The sequence below is a fragment of the Eublepharis macularius genome, chromosome 16 (assembly GCF_028583425.1).
Source record: "Eublepharis macularius isolate TG4126 chromosome 16, MPM_Emac_v1.0, whole genome shotgun sequence".
NCBI classification, from domain to species: Eukaryota; Metazoa; Chordata; class Lepidosauria; order Squamata; family Eublepharidae; genus Eublepharis; species Eublepharis macularius.
In genome coordinates this window covers 32,753,479-32,770,799 of record NC_072805.1, presented here as the reverse complement: position 1 = coordinate 32,770,799, position 17,321 = coordinate 32,753,479, and the positions used below count along the sequence as shown (strand labels likewise).

Genomic DNA, 17,321 nt, shown 5'->3' with positions numbered 1-17,321 from the left:
AAGAAATTGGCCTGTTCAAGCACCTGAAAGCTTATAGAACCCTAGAGGAAGAGATTTGTGGGAGGGGGTGGTTCCAAATCACCCCTTCCCCCTGGTTCCTTACATGCCCCCACTTTGTTCCCTCACAAGTGCCTATTGTGAGAACAGCCAAAAAGAATCCGACAAGGTTGTATTTCCCCATCTTACAAAGATGCAGGAAAACATTCATTTGTGAATTATACCACAAAAAGGGCCTTAAGTAATGTTAAGAATCAGTTAAATGGGGCAGAGGGGAAAGCTGGTGACATTGGTCCAGAGCTGAGGAGCGTATTACTGGTCTCTGAGGCAGCAATCCGGAGAGTATTTGCCTGGAAGCAAGATCTGATGGTTTGGGCCCAACGTCACCCTTCTAATAAGGAATGTTTGGCCAAGCCCATCAAGCTTCCTTATCCCCATTCAGATTATAGATGCCTTCGGCTCAGGTCTCTGGGATTTCTGACAGTTTTGCCAACAATGTTATTGTTCAACAGCCTTTAGACTGGTGTTCCCATTATTGAATCTCCTGGAACCTTCTTCATGAAAAGTATATGTTCAAAAAGCAAATGTTCTACCAGTGAGCCCTGGATGAGAGGAGTCCTTCCATCCGAGGAAAGATGGCTCCCTCTGAGGGGATAGTCTTCATTTCCCAGAACGGAACCGTTGGGTCTAACCCATCCGAATTATGTGTTCAGGACTGGAATGCAGAGATAAGACTCATCTTTGTGTTCCTCAAGTTTGAGGTTTCGTTTTGTAACCCAGGCATTTTTTTTTCTAAATTGTTTTCAGGTATTATGGAAGAAGGTAGCAATATAACAGCACTCGTCTCGAACATTGGGGAACAGGAAGCTGTAGTGATTTCTGAAGCTGTCCTAAGCCCACCCTTGGAAAGTGGCGAAGACCAAAGAAAATGTAGCCCCGATCCACTAATCCAGGTTATCCAAAAGCTAAGCAAAATCGTCGAGAATGAGAAGTCTCAGAAATGCCTTCTAATAGGGAAGAAACGTTTGCATCCGGAAGCGTCTGTGGTCTCAGTCGACTCACAACACCTCCCAGAGATCCCAGCTAAAGCAATTGAATTGCCTGCCCTGGGCACAATAAATATTGAAGACTATTACACGACAGACTGTGCTCCACAGAATAAGAGGAAGGTGGTTTGCTACCAGTGTAGTCTTTGCAAGGCTCTGTCTCCCTCCCTCCATCTTTTAAAAGAACACCTAAAACAACACGGTCAGCAGAATGAAGTAATACTCATGTGTTCAGTATGTAATTTTGCCACTATAAGCATAGAAGAATTTGAAACGCATGTTAGATGTCACCCAGATAATGACGACAAAAACCACACTGCATCAAAAGAGCAACAGTGCACGAGTCTCTCCAGTACCACTCTGCATAGGCCAGTGGAAAGTTTTGTCAAAGCAGGGTCTGATTCTATGGCGCAGCTTCAGTCTACCCATCTGACGGAGAAGGGGAGGCAAAAATGGTACACTTATGAGCAATACGGCATGTACCGATGCTTAATTTGTAGCTACACTTGTGGTCAGCAAAGAATGTTGAAAACACACGCCTGGAAGCATGCTGGTGAAGTTGATTGCTCGTATCCCATATTTGAGGAAGAAAATGAGCAACCAACGTTACCAGATTCTACTGTATCGGGTGTTCCTCATAATGTCGATACTGTTGTCTTGGCACTAGAAAATAACGAACTCGGTCTCTGTAGTGACCAGGCTGTTCAACTCCATCTTTGTAGCCCAGAGAAGACAACATACAAATCATCACCTGTGGAAGAAACTGTAAAACAGGAAGCAGTTCTGAGTCAGTCAGCTCCGCTGTCGCCCCCAGGAAAACTGTTAGAGGAGATGATGTCAGACACAGATCTGGAACAGGATAATTTGATAACTGATAGCTTGTTGTCATCGGCTCAAAAAATCATTAACTGTAGCCCAAATAAGAAAGGTCACGTTAACGTCATAGTGGAACGTTTGCCGAGTGCCGAAGAACCTGTCTTGCAGAAGCCTTACTTGATGGGTACCGACATTGAGGCGGAGAAGAAAATTATCAGTGAGCAAAGTCGTGTTGTGCATGACGGGTCGGGGGAAGTTTATCATGTGGACAAAAATTCTGTTGATCTTGAAGAAGTGATCATAGGATGGAGTAGCACGGAGAAGAAAGATGGTGACTTAAGCCCCGGAAGAGCCAGAGCGGTGGATGAAAATGCCCCTCCCACCCGAAGAAGAACCAATTCTGAATCATTGAGACTGCATTCCCTAGCTGCGGAAGCTCTGGTTACGATGCCTATCAGAGCTGCGGAGCTAACCCGATCGAGCCTCAGGGCCTTTGCCGAAGTTAACTCTTTAGGCTCAGACACTGGCCAACGACAGACTGACAGTGGTTCATCCCATTCTAAACTGGTAACTTCCCTTAAAACAGAAGAGTTGCCAAGCCTAAACCAAGCCGACTGCACTTTCGTGGAAATACAGAAGGATAAACAGGAGTTAGCGGAAGGTCCCATTAAAATGGGCATTAGCATGTCACTGCTCACTGTGATTGAGAAATTGAAAGAGAGGACAGACCAGAATGCCTCAGATGATGACATTTTGAAGGAGCTGCAAGACAATGTACAATGCCAACCTGCAGCTGATGCCAGCATACTGGGAAGCAACTTGGTAGAATATATCCCCAATGTGGATCGTCCCTTCCGTTGTCGTTTGTGTCACTACAGTAGCGGCAACAAGGGTTATATCAAGCAACATTTACGGGTGCACCGCCAGAGGCAGCCCTACCAGTGTCCGATTTGCGAGCATATTGCAGACAACAGTAAGGACTTGGAAAGCCATATGATCAACCACTGCAAAACCCGAATGTACCAGTGCAAACAGTGCGAGGAATCCTTTCATTACAAGGTGAATGGCTTTCACTGTGCACTTCCTGGCTTCCTACTCAGTGGCACTCTTGATTGCTTTGAGTTCTGTGCATTGGAAGATGTAGCTCGCCACAGCGAAGGCGTTGTGAATGATCAGTGTATGGGTTGTAGCTGTGGTACTGTTGGGAGTACCAGCAGTAGAGTTTCTTTGATGCCGGAGTTAAAGTCCGTGCAACCCAAGTTGAGAAACGTGCCAGAATTTGTGCAATTTATCCAGAGAGGTAGGTCAAGGAGGCAACACGGACTGAGCTTAGATGTCTATGCTGTGTTGGAGTAGGCCTGTAGTGTTCAGGCAATTAAGACTCAGGCTTCAACCTATAGAGATGTGTATATAAAAAAAAAGCTGTAGTGGAGTACTGTTCTCAACCAATGGGCATACTCTTTGATGTTGTATCTCGACCTCTTTGGTTTATATAATATTTCGATAAATGGGCTCACACCCATCAAATTAAGCTTTCTGAATAGCAGCAGCACAATAATAATATCACACAAAACCTGTTCAAAACCCTGGTGGTGGAAAGTGCTGTCGCAGCATAGCTGACTTATAACAACCCGTGCTGGGGGTTTCAAGGCAAGAGACAGAGATGGTTTGCCTCTGCAACACTAGTCTTTGAACCATCCAATTACTAGTCAAGGCCAACACTGCTCAATGTACAGATTATCCCGGTTGGGGCATTAAAAACCCTGCTTGGGTTTAAAACCTAAAATATATAAAAGCCATCATACAAGTCAATGTTTGAAAAGATTTCCTGGGGAAAAGTTTTACTTGCTTGCTAAATATGAGCAGCCAGCATAAATCAGTTGATTTTTCCCCCTTTCAACCTCAAGTGATCAGCAAATGCCGCTGCCCCCCCCCCCAAGGTTAAAAGCTGAAAATAAAGGGAATGCATGTACAAAATTGAATTTGCACAGGTAAACTAGCCAGAAATACAATTTTATAAATCTCTACAAGCTGTTCTGTGGTCACCACTGCAGGGTATTGAAACAGTCAGCCTTTCTTGATGGCTAATGCTTCAGAGTACCAAATGTTAACTGTTGTCATTCTGCGAAGACTTCCTTGCAAAGAATTTTCACCAAACCATGGCTATCGTGGAAAATGCTTTTCCACTTGCCCTTTGACAGTTCATTGGTATGAGGATACAGAGCTTAGATTCTCCTACAGATCTCGGCATGAGAGGTTGAACCTTGCAAGTCTTAATGATCCTTTGGTCTAAAATATAGATACTGTTTTGGCCTGTCCCGTTTCTCATATTCTGTAGGGCCCCTAAAGCTACAAGAAACTAGACTTGCACTATCTCAGTAGTCTCCGAGGAGGTTGCTAAAGTGTTTTTTAAAAAATCTATTTCAGTTGTAAACTAAGTAAGAGCAGGTAACCCTTGACATAATGATGGGCTCCGTTTGCTCTGATGTGGAAGAGTCAGCGGAAGAGTTTCAAGTGGGTAGCCATGTTGGTGTGCAGTAGAACAGCGAGATTCAAGTCCAGGGATACCTTAAAAGACCGACGAGATGTTCAAGATCTAAGCTTTCGATCATCAAAGCTTCCCTTCTTCAGATACCTGACAATATTTGTTTTGCTATTCTAGAGCCAGCTGCGAAGTCACGAGAGGGAGCAGCACAGCCTTCCAGATATATACACGACATCGTCGTCTAACAAGCTAATAACTTGTAGTGAAATGGATGAAAGTGTTGGTACTGTCTGTCTTTTTGACTTGTTTAATGGTAGCGTTGGGCCAGTTTTAAATGTCCTGGCCTCCCATTTGGAGGCTGCTGAAGAACCTTTCGTCGGCACGGCACGCCACGCCATGCAGCGAGTGTAATGACTTAAGACAAATAAATAAATAAAAAGCTCATCTTCCCCGTCGCATGCAGCATCCGAGCACCGCCGTCAACCCGACCAGGAATGTGAAAGGCTGGCATGTGGAGGTGCTGTTTGCCGACTGAAGCAACGTAAGATGGAGCTTTTAAACGTTACACCCACTTCATGGAAAGCAACCAGAGGAAGGCGCTTTTCTGTGGCCTCGAGAGAGGGCGGGGATTGAATCCCTACCCAGCCCAGGTCTTTAAACCGGGCAGAAAAGGTTCTGGAGGAAGCTTGCGTTTGCCACCTTCCGTGCCTCCTTTTAAAGAAGCCGGTCTAGCATTTGGGGAATAGTGGCGTCAGAAGGAAATGCATTTAATGGCTCTTAATCAAGCATTTCTGCCCTAAGAAAGAAAGGAAAAGTGCCGCAAGCTCTGCCTCAACTCTGAATTCAGAGTTGTGAAGGTTTTTTTTTTTAAAAAAAAAATTAAAGCGCTTTGTAAATAATAATAAATCAAAAGCCAGGGTTGGAAACGTGACTTAAATGCAAATGTTCCCCCTTTAATAGCATTCATTAAACGAGAATTTAGGTTTTCGAAAGTGTTTTGGAACCTCACATTACGAGAGCACTGCAGGAAGGAAGTCCTCTTGTCAAACAGATGTCACCTCTATAAAACAGCCCGAGACCCAAGAGGTTTATGGCTCAGCATCTGTTCATGTGCGAGTGAACTGAGCGGGAACGTTCTTTCCACATTTATGAAATCATCAGTGCCCGTCTTGAACGTAGCTGTGCCGTACAATTAAAGGGAGTTTACTGCATATGATTGCCTTGTAAATGCCTAATAATGTAGGACTATCATAAGAAGATGCATTAGAGGAACACCTGCTTTTGTTCTTCAGTGGGAATCAGTTACTCCTTTATACATCACAGACTGCTCTTTCTCGTATCCCTTCTCAAAAAGGGATAGAAGCAATTCCCAAAACGCTTGACCTGACTAACAGCACAGTCTTACACAGAGGAGAGCCAGTTTGGTATAGTGGTTAAGAGCGCGGGACTCTAATCTGGAGAGCTGGGTGTGATTCCCCACTCCTCCGCTTGAAGCCAGCAGGGTGACCTTGGGTCAGTCACAGCTTCTCGGAGCTCTCTCAGCCCCACCCACTTCACAGGGTGATTGTTGTGGGGATAATAATAACATACTTTGTAAACCATTCTGAGTGGGCATTAAGTTGTCCTGAAGGGCGATATATAGATGGAATGTTGTTATTTTCACCCTTCTAATTTCACTGGCATCGGTGGGCTTAGAAGGGCATAACTCCACATAGCATTGCAGTGTAAAGCGTGCAAAGAAATAGATATATCATTGCATTTTGTAAAAGTTGCAAATCTAAGCTAGCAATGGAAGAAACAATAGCATGTAAATATGCAGTTGTTAGTAACTAGATACTTATTACTGGGCAACCTATTAGTTGCCAACAAATGTTGTTTCCTTTCTTGCCGTATGTTATAAAATGCTTAATTGATCACAAGGTTGACTCAAGACAATTTGGCACCCCAAGCCAGTGCTGGAGAGGGGCCATGGTTCAATGGTAAGAGCATCTGCTTGGCATGCAGAAGGTCCCAGGTTCAATTCCTGGAATCTCCAATTAAAAGAACCAGGTAGTAGCTGATGTGAAGGACTTTTACCTGAGAACCTGGAGAGCCACTGCCAGTCTGAGTAGACAGTACTGACCCGGGTGGACCAGTTGTCTGATTCGGTATAAGGTAGCTTCATATGTTCACTGCATGATCCCAGAAAAACACCCAGGATCCTTTGCAAATTGTGGGCTCCTGGGAAAGAGTTTTCAGGTTGCAGCCAGCTACTTTGGCACCCTGCAAGATCGTGCTGAAAAATTACTTATTTATTTAAGGAGTTTTTATGCACATCTCTCTTGGGGAGCCTGCCCGAGGCAGCTTACAAAATAATACACCAAAACATAACATTAAAAGTTACAAAATAAAAACCCAGCATTAAAAAAACCCAGCCAAAGAAGTTTTAAAAAGGAAAGCAGGGAGCAGCATAAAATGAATTTCACAATTTTCAGACTAAAATAATTTTAAAAAGATTAACCCCTTAATGTAAAAGCCTGGGTGAACAAAAACATTTCGACCAGGCACCTAAAAGAAAGTAGTGTAGGCGCCAGGCAAGCCTCAACAGAAAGGGTATTCGACAAGCACGGTGCCATCACTAAAAAAGCCCCGTCTCTGGTTTCCTCTTGTGTCACCTCTGAAGGCGGGAGCATGGAGATCAGGGCTTGCGAGGCAGATCGTAACTGGTGGGCTGGACAATATGGAAGGAGGCGGTCCTGCAATTATCAGTCAGTTGCTTAGGTTAGTGGTGCTAACGGGGCGGAGCTTTGGGTTGGAGGTCTGGGTCCCTGGCTTCAGTGGTCAACTTGCAGCCCCGAAAGCAGGCTGCAGCTTTACATCTGAAGAATACATTCCCCTCTACGGTTGCCTCCATAAGACCAGCAAGCCCAAAGTTTAAAATTACCTAACGGCACCACTTGCTTGGGTTGCTTGGGAAGTTGGGCCAGTCTGATTATCAGAAAACAAAAGCATCATACATTTTTTTTAAAATGAAACCAAACTTTATAGGTCCACTCCAAGCGGGGACCCTAAACTGCTCTTTTTGGATTGGGAGGGTACGGCTTAGTCAAGATAAGCTGGCTTGATCTCAAATAGAGCATTAAAGGGAAGGTAATTCTATACAGAATAACATTTCTCTATTTGTGTCATATACAGGGGATAGGATTTCAGTCCAAAAGCTTTACAGATGCGACACTTGCGATTACACCAGCACAACATACGTTGGGGTGCGGAATCATAGACGGATTCACAATTCTGACAAACCGTATAGGTGAGTTTCTTAGTATTTCCAGTTGTGAACGTTGGTACTTTTCTTTTAGTCTTTTCCCCCCCTAGGGTCATCTCCCCCCATCACTGCCATTGCCTATCCTAAAGATAGAAAACTGTGGGCGATTTCAAGTGACCTAATTTTGAAGGAATGTGTCATTAATAACTGATTCATTCTGACAGTGTTTTTAGAATCCACCAACGTTCCTCGTAAGCATCTTTGAGCTTGTTGCGCAGCTCCCTCCTTTTTCATTTCATTTGGTAGAGGAGTCATAAAAATGAGTTATTTATTTGCTTCCTCTGTATTCCCCTTCCTTCCATGGAACTTGGGGCAGTGTACATAGAGGTCCTGGAGCATCTCTCAACCAGGGCCTGACCCAATTGCATATACTTAACCAGCTGTATTTGTAGAGATTCCAGTATGAGACCTAAGCAGCTAAACTTTCTTGGAACTTTTTCAAGGGAAGGGCTGTGGCTCAGCCATGGAGTGTCCTAATAGCATGCAGAAGGTCTCAGGTTCGATCCCTGGTACCTCCCGTTAAAATGATCAAGCAGTGGGTGATGTAGAAAGATCTCCGCCTAAGACCCTGGAGAGCCACTGCCGGCCAGAGTAGACAATACTGGCCTTGAAAGATCGATGGTCTGTCTGACTCAGTATAAGGCAGCCTCCTAAAGTACAGTCGTCCTTCCAGTATTCCCATTGTTCTTTCTCTTGCTGGCGACTTGAGTCAGCGAGTTGGGAGCCATTCACCGGTTATTGTTTCTTCAGATGTCGAGTGTGCGACTTCGCCACGACAAATATGAATAGTTTGAAATGCCATATGAGGCGGCACCCCCAGGAGCACCAGGCAGTGCAGCTAATGGAACAGTTCAAGTAGGTAACGATGGCTGCTCAGCCGAGGCTGTGGTCTCGTTTACGATGCGTGAATAGGCGGGAATTGGGTCACTTGAAGTTTCGCTGGACCCTCCGCTCACAAATTGCTTAGCATAGGGTTTGTTTGTTTTTCTAAAACATTCTGATTTTTAATGCCTTTCTGTCATAATTGATGCTTTTAGTGGCTCCAGGCAATGTTCTGCCTCTTAAAAAGAGACGTCTTGGAACCTAAGCGTGGCCAGAGCCCTAGGTGTATTCAGAGACTTAACTGTGATTGTTCCCCTAAACATGTTCAGGTGGATTGCACTTGCTAATTGCTTTGCACATGCTTCTAGCATATATTTTTATTATCATCCCTTGGTATATAAACACAGGAAACCAGGATAGATAGTGCTTAGGGAGGAGAGACTGAAATAAAACAAGTTTTTTAAAAAATTAAAAACAGATGTAAGGTTTGATAAATATTTTGCATGTGACTTGTTCCGTTGAGAAACCTGTTTAACAAAGAGCTGTGGTTAATATTTTATCCATGTATTCAATGGATTTAAGAACATCTCCATTACTATTCAGCAAGAAGAACTTGCCTGAATCCCATCATTGTTTGGAGCTGCTGTCTAGTGCTTCTGAAAATATGCCAGATCCTAGCTTTGGCTTGAAGTATGTGATGTTTCTAGCTCTAAATGTGCTATTTGATTTAAGTGTGTAGTCCATAGTTCTTCAAGGTGTCTTATAACATGTAATAACAGTTAAACTAAGCTGAGTTGGCATTGAATTTGGAACAAGATCCCATGTATTATCATACACATAATGCACAACATCTTTCTGATTTTGTGTGTTTGTGTAAACACAACCGGAAAAAGAAGGGGTGCACCACACCCCAGAAAAAAATGCAAAAGGCATTAATACTGTAATAACTGCAGTAGCTATAGAATAGATTATTTCCAGTGTTTCACTGATCTTCCAGCAGAAACGTTTGTTCCATAGTTAGTTATACTTCTCATTCCTGTAAGATGAGTGTCTCCAAACACCAAACGGTTCCATACATTTCTCATAAGAAGCAAGATGTAATATGTATTAACTAAGTAAATGATGAACAATTTTTTTAGGAATTTTGGATGACATGTTGACTTGCTTACTGCTTTTACTAGTAATCAGTTCGCCTTCCTCTCAATTTTTTCCAGATGTTCCCTTTGTGGATATGTGTGTAGCCATCCTCCTTCTCTGAAGTCTCATATGTGGAAACATGCAAGTGACCAAAATTATAACTATGAACAAGTGAACAAAGCTATTAACGATGCAATCTCACAAAGTGGCCGGTGCGTGCATCTGTATTTTAGAGTTATTGTTTGCAACTGTGGCTGATTCCGCACTCCTTGGATAATGCACTTTCAATGCACTTTATCAATTGTTTGAGGTGGATTTTTTGGTCCGCACACAAAAAAATCTGTTCCAAATGGTCTATAAAGAGGATTGGAAGTGCATTATCCAACATGTGCAGAATCACTCTGTGATACACTATAAATTTTGTTTCAGCTGTTTTTCTACTGGAATTCTAACTGAGACTTAAAACTAAGCTTTCCAGTCCCTGAGTTCAGAGAGCAGCTTGGTGCCCTGTGTCCTAGTATAGATAATTGCTGACAGGGAGCTGTTCTAAATGTACCGGGGGCAATTTTGCAAGTGATGGCTCTTGTGCCAAGACTTCGATCTTCTCTTTAAAATCAAGTGGACTCATCGGGGCATTTAAGAGCTGTTGTTAGGTTGCGGCTGAATATAACTTGTGCATTCTTGCACCTTTATGGACAGAACCTTAGAGATTATCTTTAATACTGTACAGTACTGAAGAATTCTACTTGCTGATTGTCATTTATCTAATAGTAAACTAGTTGATACTTGTGCAAATGATGGCAGCACCAAAATTGAGCCAACCACAGGATAACTCGTAAGGCGTGCAAAAAAAATGTGGTTAAAGGTAGTAAAAGGAGAAAAAAAGGTCTGATGAGATCTAAATATGTCCTAGAAGGGGTGGAATATTGAGAGTCAGTTAAAGGAAGAAAAGGGAATAACTCGGCCTGCTTCATCCCCTGAGAGCTGATAGAATCCTGGAGGGGGAGATTTGTAGGATGGATTTCCAAATGATTTCCCTATTCTTGAATTCCTTATAAGCACCCAGAGTCCCTCTGTCAATAACAAGCCACACAGAGAGATGACATAGAGGGCAAGGATCTGCATACATGGGGGGAAGTGATCTAGACTTTAAGAGGGTATCTGTTCTGCACTATTGCACTATAAGGGGAGACGAAAATTTCCCAATGGTTTTATCTTGCATCCTGCAATTCCGTCCAGTTCCCTGATTTAATAATGAAATGAAAATAACCCCTCCCTCCTTCCTTAGGTCTCCAAATCAGCTACCTGGGAAGACAATAGCTGAAGGCCCTGAAGATAGTTTAGTTCCTTTGATGAGCCACTCGAAGGTTTCATCCCCATCGGACTCCTCCAGCCAGACCACAAATAAAACCACAAGTTCCGACAACAATCAGAGCCTCGAGTCCTCAGCGAATACCTCGTGCGACTCGGAAAAAAATGCTCCTCTCCCCCATACCGGCACGGAATACTGCGTCCTGCTCTTCTGCTGTTGTATTTGTGGGTTTGAATCCACCAACAAAGAGAACTTGCTCGAACACATGAAGGAACACGAGGGTGAAATTATAAATATAATCCTGAGCAAGGACCATGGCGCAACGCAGAGCGTGAGCTAAACAAAGCTCACCTTTTTCAAATGCTGCTTCAGGTGCTGCTTCTTCCTAGGTTCAGTAACATTACCTGAATTCCTTATAAAAAGAGAGGAATCGTGAGGACTATAGCGATATTCCCAACTTTTGACATTCTGTCAACGAGAAAGCAGATTACATCATAACTTCTTGAAGTAACTGAATGTTTCATACTCTATGTTGGGGGGAAATCGTTAATTTACACTACTGCCCCATGCCAGCAGAGCCATTTTCAATGCCTGTTACTAATCCAAAGTCTGTTCATGTAATAAGAAATTCGTATTAAGCTATTATGGGGTTTACTTTCTTGCCTCGAAATTACCAGAAGAGCGTCATGCTCATTTCAGGTAAATAACATTTTTCCCCTTTGACATGACTGAAAGTAAAATGATAAAGTAGCTGTAACTCCCAGAGAAGAGAGAAAGATGGAATTAAGGCTTTGGCCATACAATTCCTAGTTTGGTTGCTTCCTTCTCAGAAAAGATACTCACCTCTGCTTGTATCTTCTGGTGGAAGCAGCATGAAATACGTTGGCAATTTGCAAAGTGTCTGGCCCAATCTCTCACCCACCATGGGATGCTACAATAAAAAATGCTAGGAGTGTATTTCTAAATGTTTCTTGTTGGGACCCCTAAAGGTTCATCAACACCTTGAATCTTACGTAGTGATACCTAAGCAGGATGTCACTAGTGGTTTTTCATTTCAGTGTGCTGAAATGCTGTAATTTGGAGCATAGGCAGCAGTAGAAACAGGTGGTCATAGGCAGACCTTGAACCCAACTTTGAAACCACTTACCTCATTTTGACGAAATAACCATGCGGCAGAGCAGAAGCTATTGACATAGGTCCACTGGAAACCAATGAAAACTCAATGAGGCTACCATAAGCAAGCAGTTCTTGTTGGTCAGTGGAAAGAAGCATGTACTTGCCTCTCTAGGAGGTATTTCACACCTTGAGCAATGTAGTAGGTCTATTACTTTGACCAAAACCCTGCACGCAGTTCAACTGCTTGATGTCTGGAAGAGCAGCAGTCAGCACTCAAGATGGCAGCCTCTGACATTTCTGAACCGCATGTTGGTGGAATCAGTCACAGTTCCTCCCATGACGTTGCCGTTCCGTTTATTTCTAGCCAATTTGTTGAATGCAAATCTGAATTGTTTCCCAAGAGCTGCTGAACATATTTCTTGTGTATTTATTACCTATTTATACATTGCTGTTAGCAGAATTAAGTAAAAAGCTTACAGGTTTCATGGTGCTACTCCGTCCCCCCAACCTGTGAAATTGGGCAAATTTTGTATGCAATTTTCAAAGAACCTTTAAAAGCCAAATCAAGTGCAGAAATTTTTCGTTTTGTTGACCTACAAAACTAGATCCTCCTTTTCTTGAGCTATTTCTTCCATTATTGGTTCCTAAATAATGTGTGCCAGAATGTTGAAAGGATGGTCTTATAATCCAGTTTACAGGAACATTTCAGATATATGAAAGATGGGGTTTAGATTTTGAATGCTCTTGTGCTGTTCCTGCAGAACAGGACAATTTGGGAAGGTTTAATATTCAAGGTACTTGATATTTTTAAATGTGCTCTTAAAGTTGATTCAGAATGAACTTCACTCATAAAACTTTGATGAAATATGTTTGCCTCCCACTCTTATCTTCAGTTCTTAAGCTCAGTATTGTGAGCTCAGCATGAAGTTTAAGTATAACTGGAAGCAGAAAATAGTTAGGCAAACTATATAATATCTCGGATTGTAAAAGGTGTATTAACATTTCACTTCCCTTCTTTGTAGGATCTGTTTGCAGCAATTTGGTTAAAGCACGATAAACTTCCAAAACACTCATCATTTCAAAAGCGATGATAGATTGCCGTGATCCTTTATTATTTTTTTTCCATAATGGGTCATGCCTCTTTATTACACTACAGGAAGACAGCGAAGAGATGAATTAGTGATAATCCTTATTGAAGCTACTGAATTTTTTGTGTACACATGTGAAGTTTTCTTTTTTAGAATACAACATGCAAGGAGCAGTCAAAATCAGCTAGGAGGGATAGACAAAGGTGTGTGTATTCAGCATGGTTTTTTTTTCTTACCACTTGTACCTGTAATTTTTAGTTCAACTCTTACAGCTAAATAGTAAAGTGGAGTACTTCTTTGTTGTTGAAATAACAGACTGGCTGTAGCCTTGAGACTAGAAATCTGGCGTTCATTTGCACAGGAAATAAGCATACTGACAGCTTCTGTGTTTTAAGGGTCCGTGGGCGCTGTCTGTTGACTCTGATTTCCATAGATGTCATGTGAAGATTCTAGGCTGAAACCAGTTTACTGATCATGTAACCCGCCTTGGAAAGTGTTGTGGCATAGTCTGTTTGGATGCCAGGGCTGTGTGTGTTATTTTGTAAGAGCACTTTTCAAACATACACACGTCCTGTCCTCCTGTCGCAAGATCTGAAATGACAGGATTTTAGGATGTCAATGCTCAGACATGTAATGCTAAGAACCATGTTTGCTCCCCCACCCCCCGCTTGAGGTAGGTGACGTTTTAGTGCTTTGGATTTTAATTTCAGCTTCTGCTCTAGTTATTGGGACTCTATTATAGTCACTGGGTTGTCTCCAGATTAAAATTTACTTCTATCAACACAGTGGGATATTTCTGCCTCCTGCCACCGCAGCCCACTGAGTTCCCTGAAATGCTATGTCAGCGGGACAGGGGACCATATTAAGGGGCTTAACGGGCTGCAGCTAGGAGGCAGGGAGGACAAAATATTCTGTGGACAGAAATGCCTTCTGTTGACAGACACCAAACTTTGGATACAGCCCAAAGTTTCCACGCAGCTTCTGGCTGCGTGCACAGGTTCAGGAGACAGTCCTGTTGATACCAGTATCTTTATTGCCAAACAGGCCATGTTTTCTTCTGGTGCGGTGTTCAGCTGTAGTCAAGTAGAGGGAGCTATTTTAATGGATCAACATGGCACTTTGGGGCCAGTTCAGATAAACTTCGTCTGATACAGACTAAGGGGACATGAGATTGAGCAGTGGAATTATACCGGCTGCTGCACTTACTGGGCCACTTCTCCTATTTTAGGACAAGCTAAGTAGTGCATACGCTGGGCCCAGCTACATAAAGTGTGATCACTGCAGGCGCAAACTGTGTAGTTGTTAACTTCTGTGGTCTGCACCTTTGCGTGTACAGCATTTGTGGATATCCCGTTCAGTCCGGAGTGGGAGAGTTACTCAAGATGGTCCCACTGTCTCCTGGCCTCTCTCATAGGCTACACCACAGTTTGTCTGAACCCAGCCCTTAAGTTATAACACAACTTGGAAACATTGAACTATAAGTGTGGCTATAATTAAGTGCGGCTTCAGCCGCTTCACTAATAAAGCATGACTATTGCAGCTCTCTCCATATCGTTAGCTTGAAAGACAGAGTGGGATTCAGGCAGTTACTGCATTTTTTTAAAAAGCACTTATTTAATCATTAAATAAATTAATAAATGTACACGTTGGTGCTCAAAAGTAATGTTAAAATATATTTAATAGAAACTGGCATTTGATATTCATGGGCATGGGTATATTTTTTTAAGGAAAGAAATTGTAATACCATGGCATTGCTTTTTTTATAGCCAAAGTATAAAACTTTTTAGGGGGGGGGGGGGAACTGACATGTAAAAGACTGCAGATACGTCTCTTGCTGTATCGTATTGATAGGATGGCTTTATTTTATTAAAAAATCTCTTTCCCGCACATTAAGTTGCATGCCTTAAGTTCTTCTCTAGGATTGTCTGTTTGAAGCTACCCAGCAAACTTTGTAGTACTACTTTTGACTACCTTTGGAAATACTGTACATTGTTAAAAATAATTTATTTTGCTTTACAGAAGTTTTTTGTCATGTATTGACTAACTGTATTTTGGTAATAAACTTGGGGTTTTTTGGTTAAACTCGTCAGTGCTGTGTTTTTTATTTATTTATTTTTCAGAATAAAAAGGGGTACAGAAAGAAAAAGGGGGGATAACAGGGTCAAAGGAACAGTAAGATTTTGCACTACAAGAGTTATTAAAATACAGAGTACACAAAACATATATTAATCAGAGTTTCGCTACCAGAGTACTTAGAATACCGAGTGCACAAAAACTTACTCTTTTTCAATATTTATCCACGTCAGTGCTGTTTTGAACTTCATTGTATGAAATATAAGAGCTGAACAGGGAGAAGTTATCATTTTCTGTTGGTTTTTACTACACACTTACACAGAGGTAATATTGGCTTGATACAGATGTCATGCCAAACCAAGGTTTTGTGTTTCATGAACACACACCATAGAGGCAGCACAATAAAAAAAGGAAAAGATGGGAATCCGGGTTTTGCTGAGACCATTTTATTCATACGGATGTTATAAATCTTGGCATGTTTTCAACTCCTAATAAGGGGGGGCAAGAAAAATTGAGGAATGATTTGGACATAGAGTGACCTCTTTTATACCTTGCTCCAAAAGAAGGTATTAGTCAGTGTGGTATAATGGAAAGAGCACTGGACTGGGGTTATTCTGAAAGATAAAACTCAGCTTCAGTCTGCCATAAATCTTGCTTGGTGAATCTGAGCCAGTCTTAATCTAACCTATCTACCTCACAAGCTAGTTGTAAGGATTAACTAAAAAAGGGAGAACCCTGGAGGAAGGGCTAGATAAAAATGTGCTATACAGATAGCTCCTGCAGTGATGACAAAATAGGAAGAGTTGCTTCACTGCAATTGTTGCAAATCATACTTTGCTGTTTCTTCCAAACCAGCAAACTATGATTTGTGCTTGCCCTTCAGGCCACCATGGGGTGGAAGGAGGATGTGGAACATGAATCCAGGGCACATTCTGAGTTCATTCAGTCATTGGATTGAGGATCTTATAAACTTACCACATTTGAACAAGATGGCTAGCCGTGTTTGTCTGTGGCAGTAGAAAAGAGCAAGAGTCCAGTAGCACCTATACGACTTAACAAAATTTGTGGGAGGGTAAACATTTGAACATATCGTATATAGACAACAATTGCGTATGAACTTGTTTTTAGAAGTCTGGAAACCTTTTATAGATTTGCCAACAGTGTTTTTGTTGCCAGCATTGTTTTTATTTCTTTTTTGTTCGTTTTGCACAAATACGTATTTTTTAAAAGCCACATTTTGGTGTTGCATGTGAACTAAGCCATAAGCATAGTGGCTAAAAAACTCAGCTAGGAAAGAAGGAAACCCTCTCATTCAGATCTTACTACGTAGCTTTGACAGTGCAACAACCCAAGCAGTTACTCAGTAGGTTTAGACATAAGCAACTCTGCATGGCATTTGTTTGTTTGCACTCCACCTTTCACCCTAGTGGGGGACCCAGGCACCTTACATAATTCTCGCCTCCATTTTACCCCCACAACAATCCTGTGAAGTCGATTAAGCTGAGAGTGTGTGACTGGACCAAGGTCACCCAGCGAGCTTCAGTGGCAGAGTGGGGATTAAAACCTGGTTGTCCGACACTCTAACCACTACACCATGCTGGGATTGTTCTGTTTACCTATCAACCCTCTCCCCTCCCAGTATGGATATAATACTGACCTATCATGTAAGTGTTGCTGAGAAGAATCAATATTATTGAAGGTTTTGTACACCAAAGTGTTATTTAAATACTTGCCAGCACGCTTACACACACACACAAAATCCTTTCCATCCATCTTTTTGTTCATATCTGCAGACTAGACCTGCACTTGTGACTTCCCAGCTACATTTAAGTCAACTGGCCTGTCTCTGCTATGGACTATGAAATCAGGAAGATAGGCATCCGTCAGATTAAAGTATAGGGTTTCTAGGCAGTGTTTGGTGATGATCTTTCATTAGCTGTACAGGCCTAAAGTAAAGAGGCTAAAAGGATATATTTTTATCTTTCCTCCTAACTCCCATTTCTCTCATTTTTTTCTTTCCTTCTAACTTCTGTTTCTCTGATTATTTTACTCATATTACTTTTCATGTAAGACAGTCATTTCAGGTTGGTTAAGAGATGAATTATAACTGTCCTGTTATAGATCC

The 17,321-nt window shown here is 42.1% G+C and overlaps 1 protein-coding gene across 2 annotated transcripts; it reads left to right on the top strand.

Annotated features, from left to right (window-relative positions):
* Positions 1–809: 809 nt before the first annotated feature.
* ZNF507 (zinc finger protein 507) lies at positions 810–15,186 on the top strand. Of its 2 annotated transcripts, XM_055000831.1 has the most exons (6): positions 810–2,918; positions 4,522–4,627; positions 7,519–7,633; positions 8,399–8,503; positions 9,685–9,819; positions 10,896–15,186. In XM_055000831.1, exons 1-6 carry the CDS (start codon positions 810–812, stop codon positions 11,257–11,259), a joined length of 2,934 nt encoding a protein of 977 aa, XP_054856806.1. In that variant the 3' UTR covers positions 11,260–15,186. The 2 variants fall into 2 exon arrangements, with proteins under 2 accessions (XP_054856806.1, XP_054856807.1); XM_055000832.1 differs by lacking the exon at positions 8,399–8,503.
* The last annotated feature ends 2,135 nt before the right edge of the window (positions 15,187–17,321 follow it).

Coding starts and splice junctions, on each gene's coding strand:
- ZNF507 (XM_055000831.1), top strand. CDS start 810: ATGGAAGAAGGTAGCAATATAACAGCACTCGTCTCGAACATTGGGGAA. Junction 4,628..7,518: donor TGAAATGGATGAAAGTGTTG/GTACTGTCTGTC, acceptor TGTCATATACAG/GGGATAGGATTTCAGTCCAA. Junction 8,504..9,684: donor CAGCTAATGGAACAGTTCAA/GTAGGTAACGAT, acceptor AATTTTTTCCAG/ATGTTCCCTTTGTGGATATG.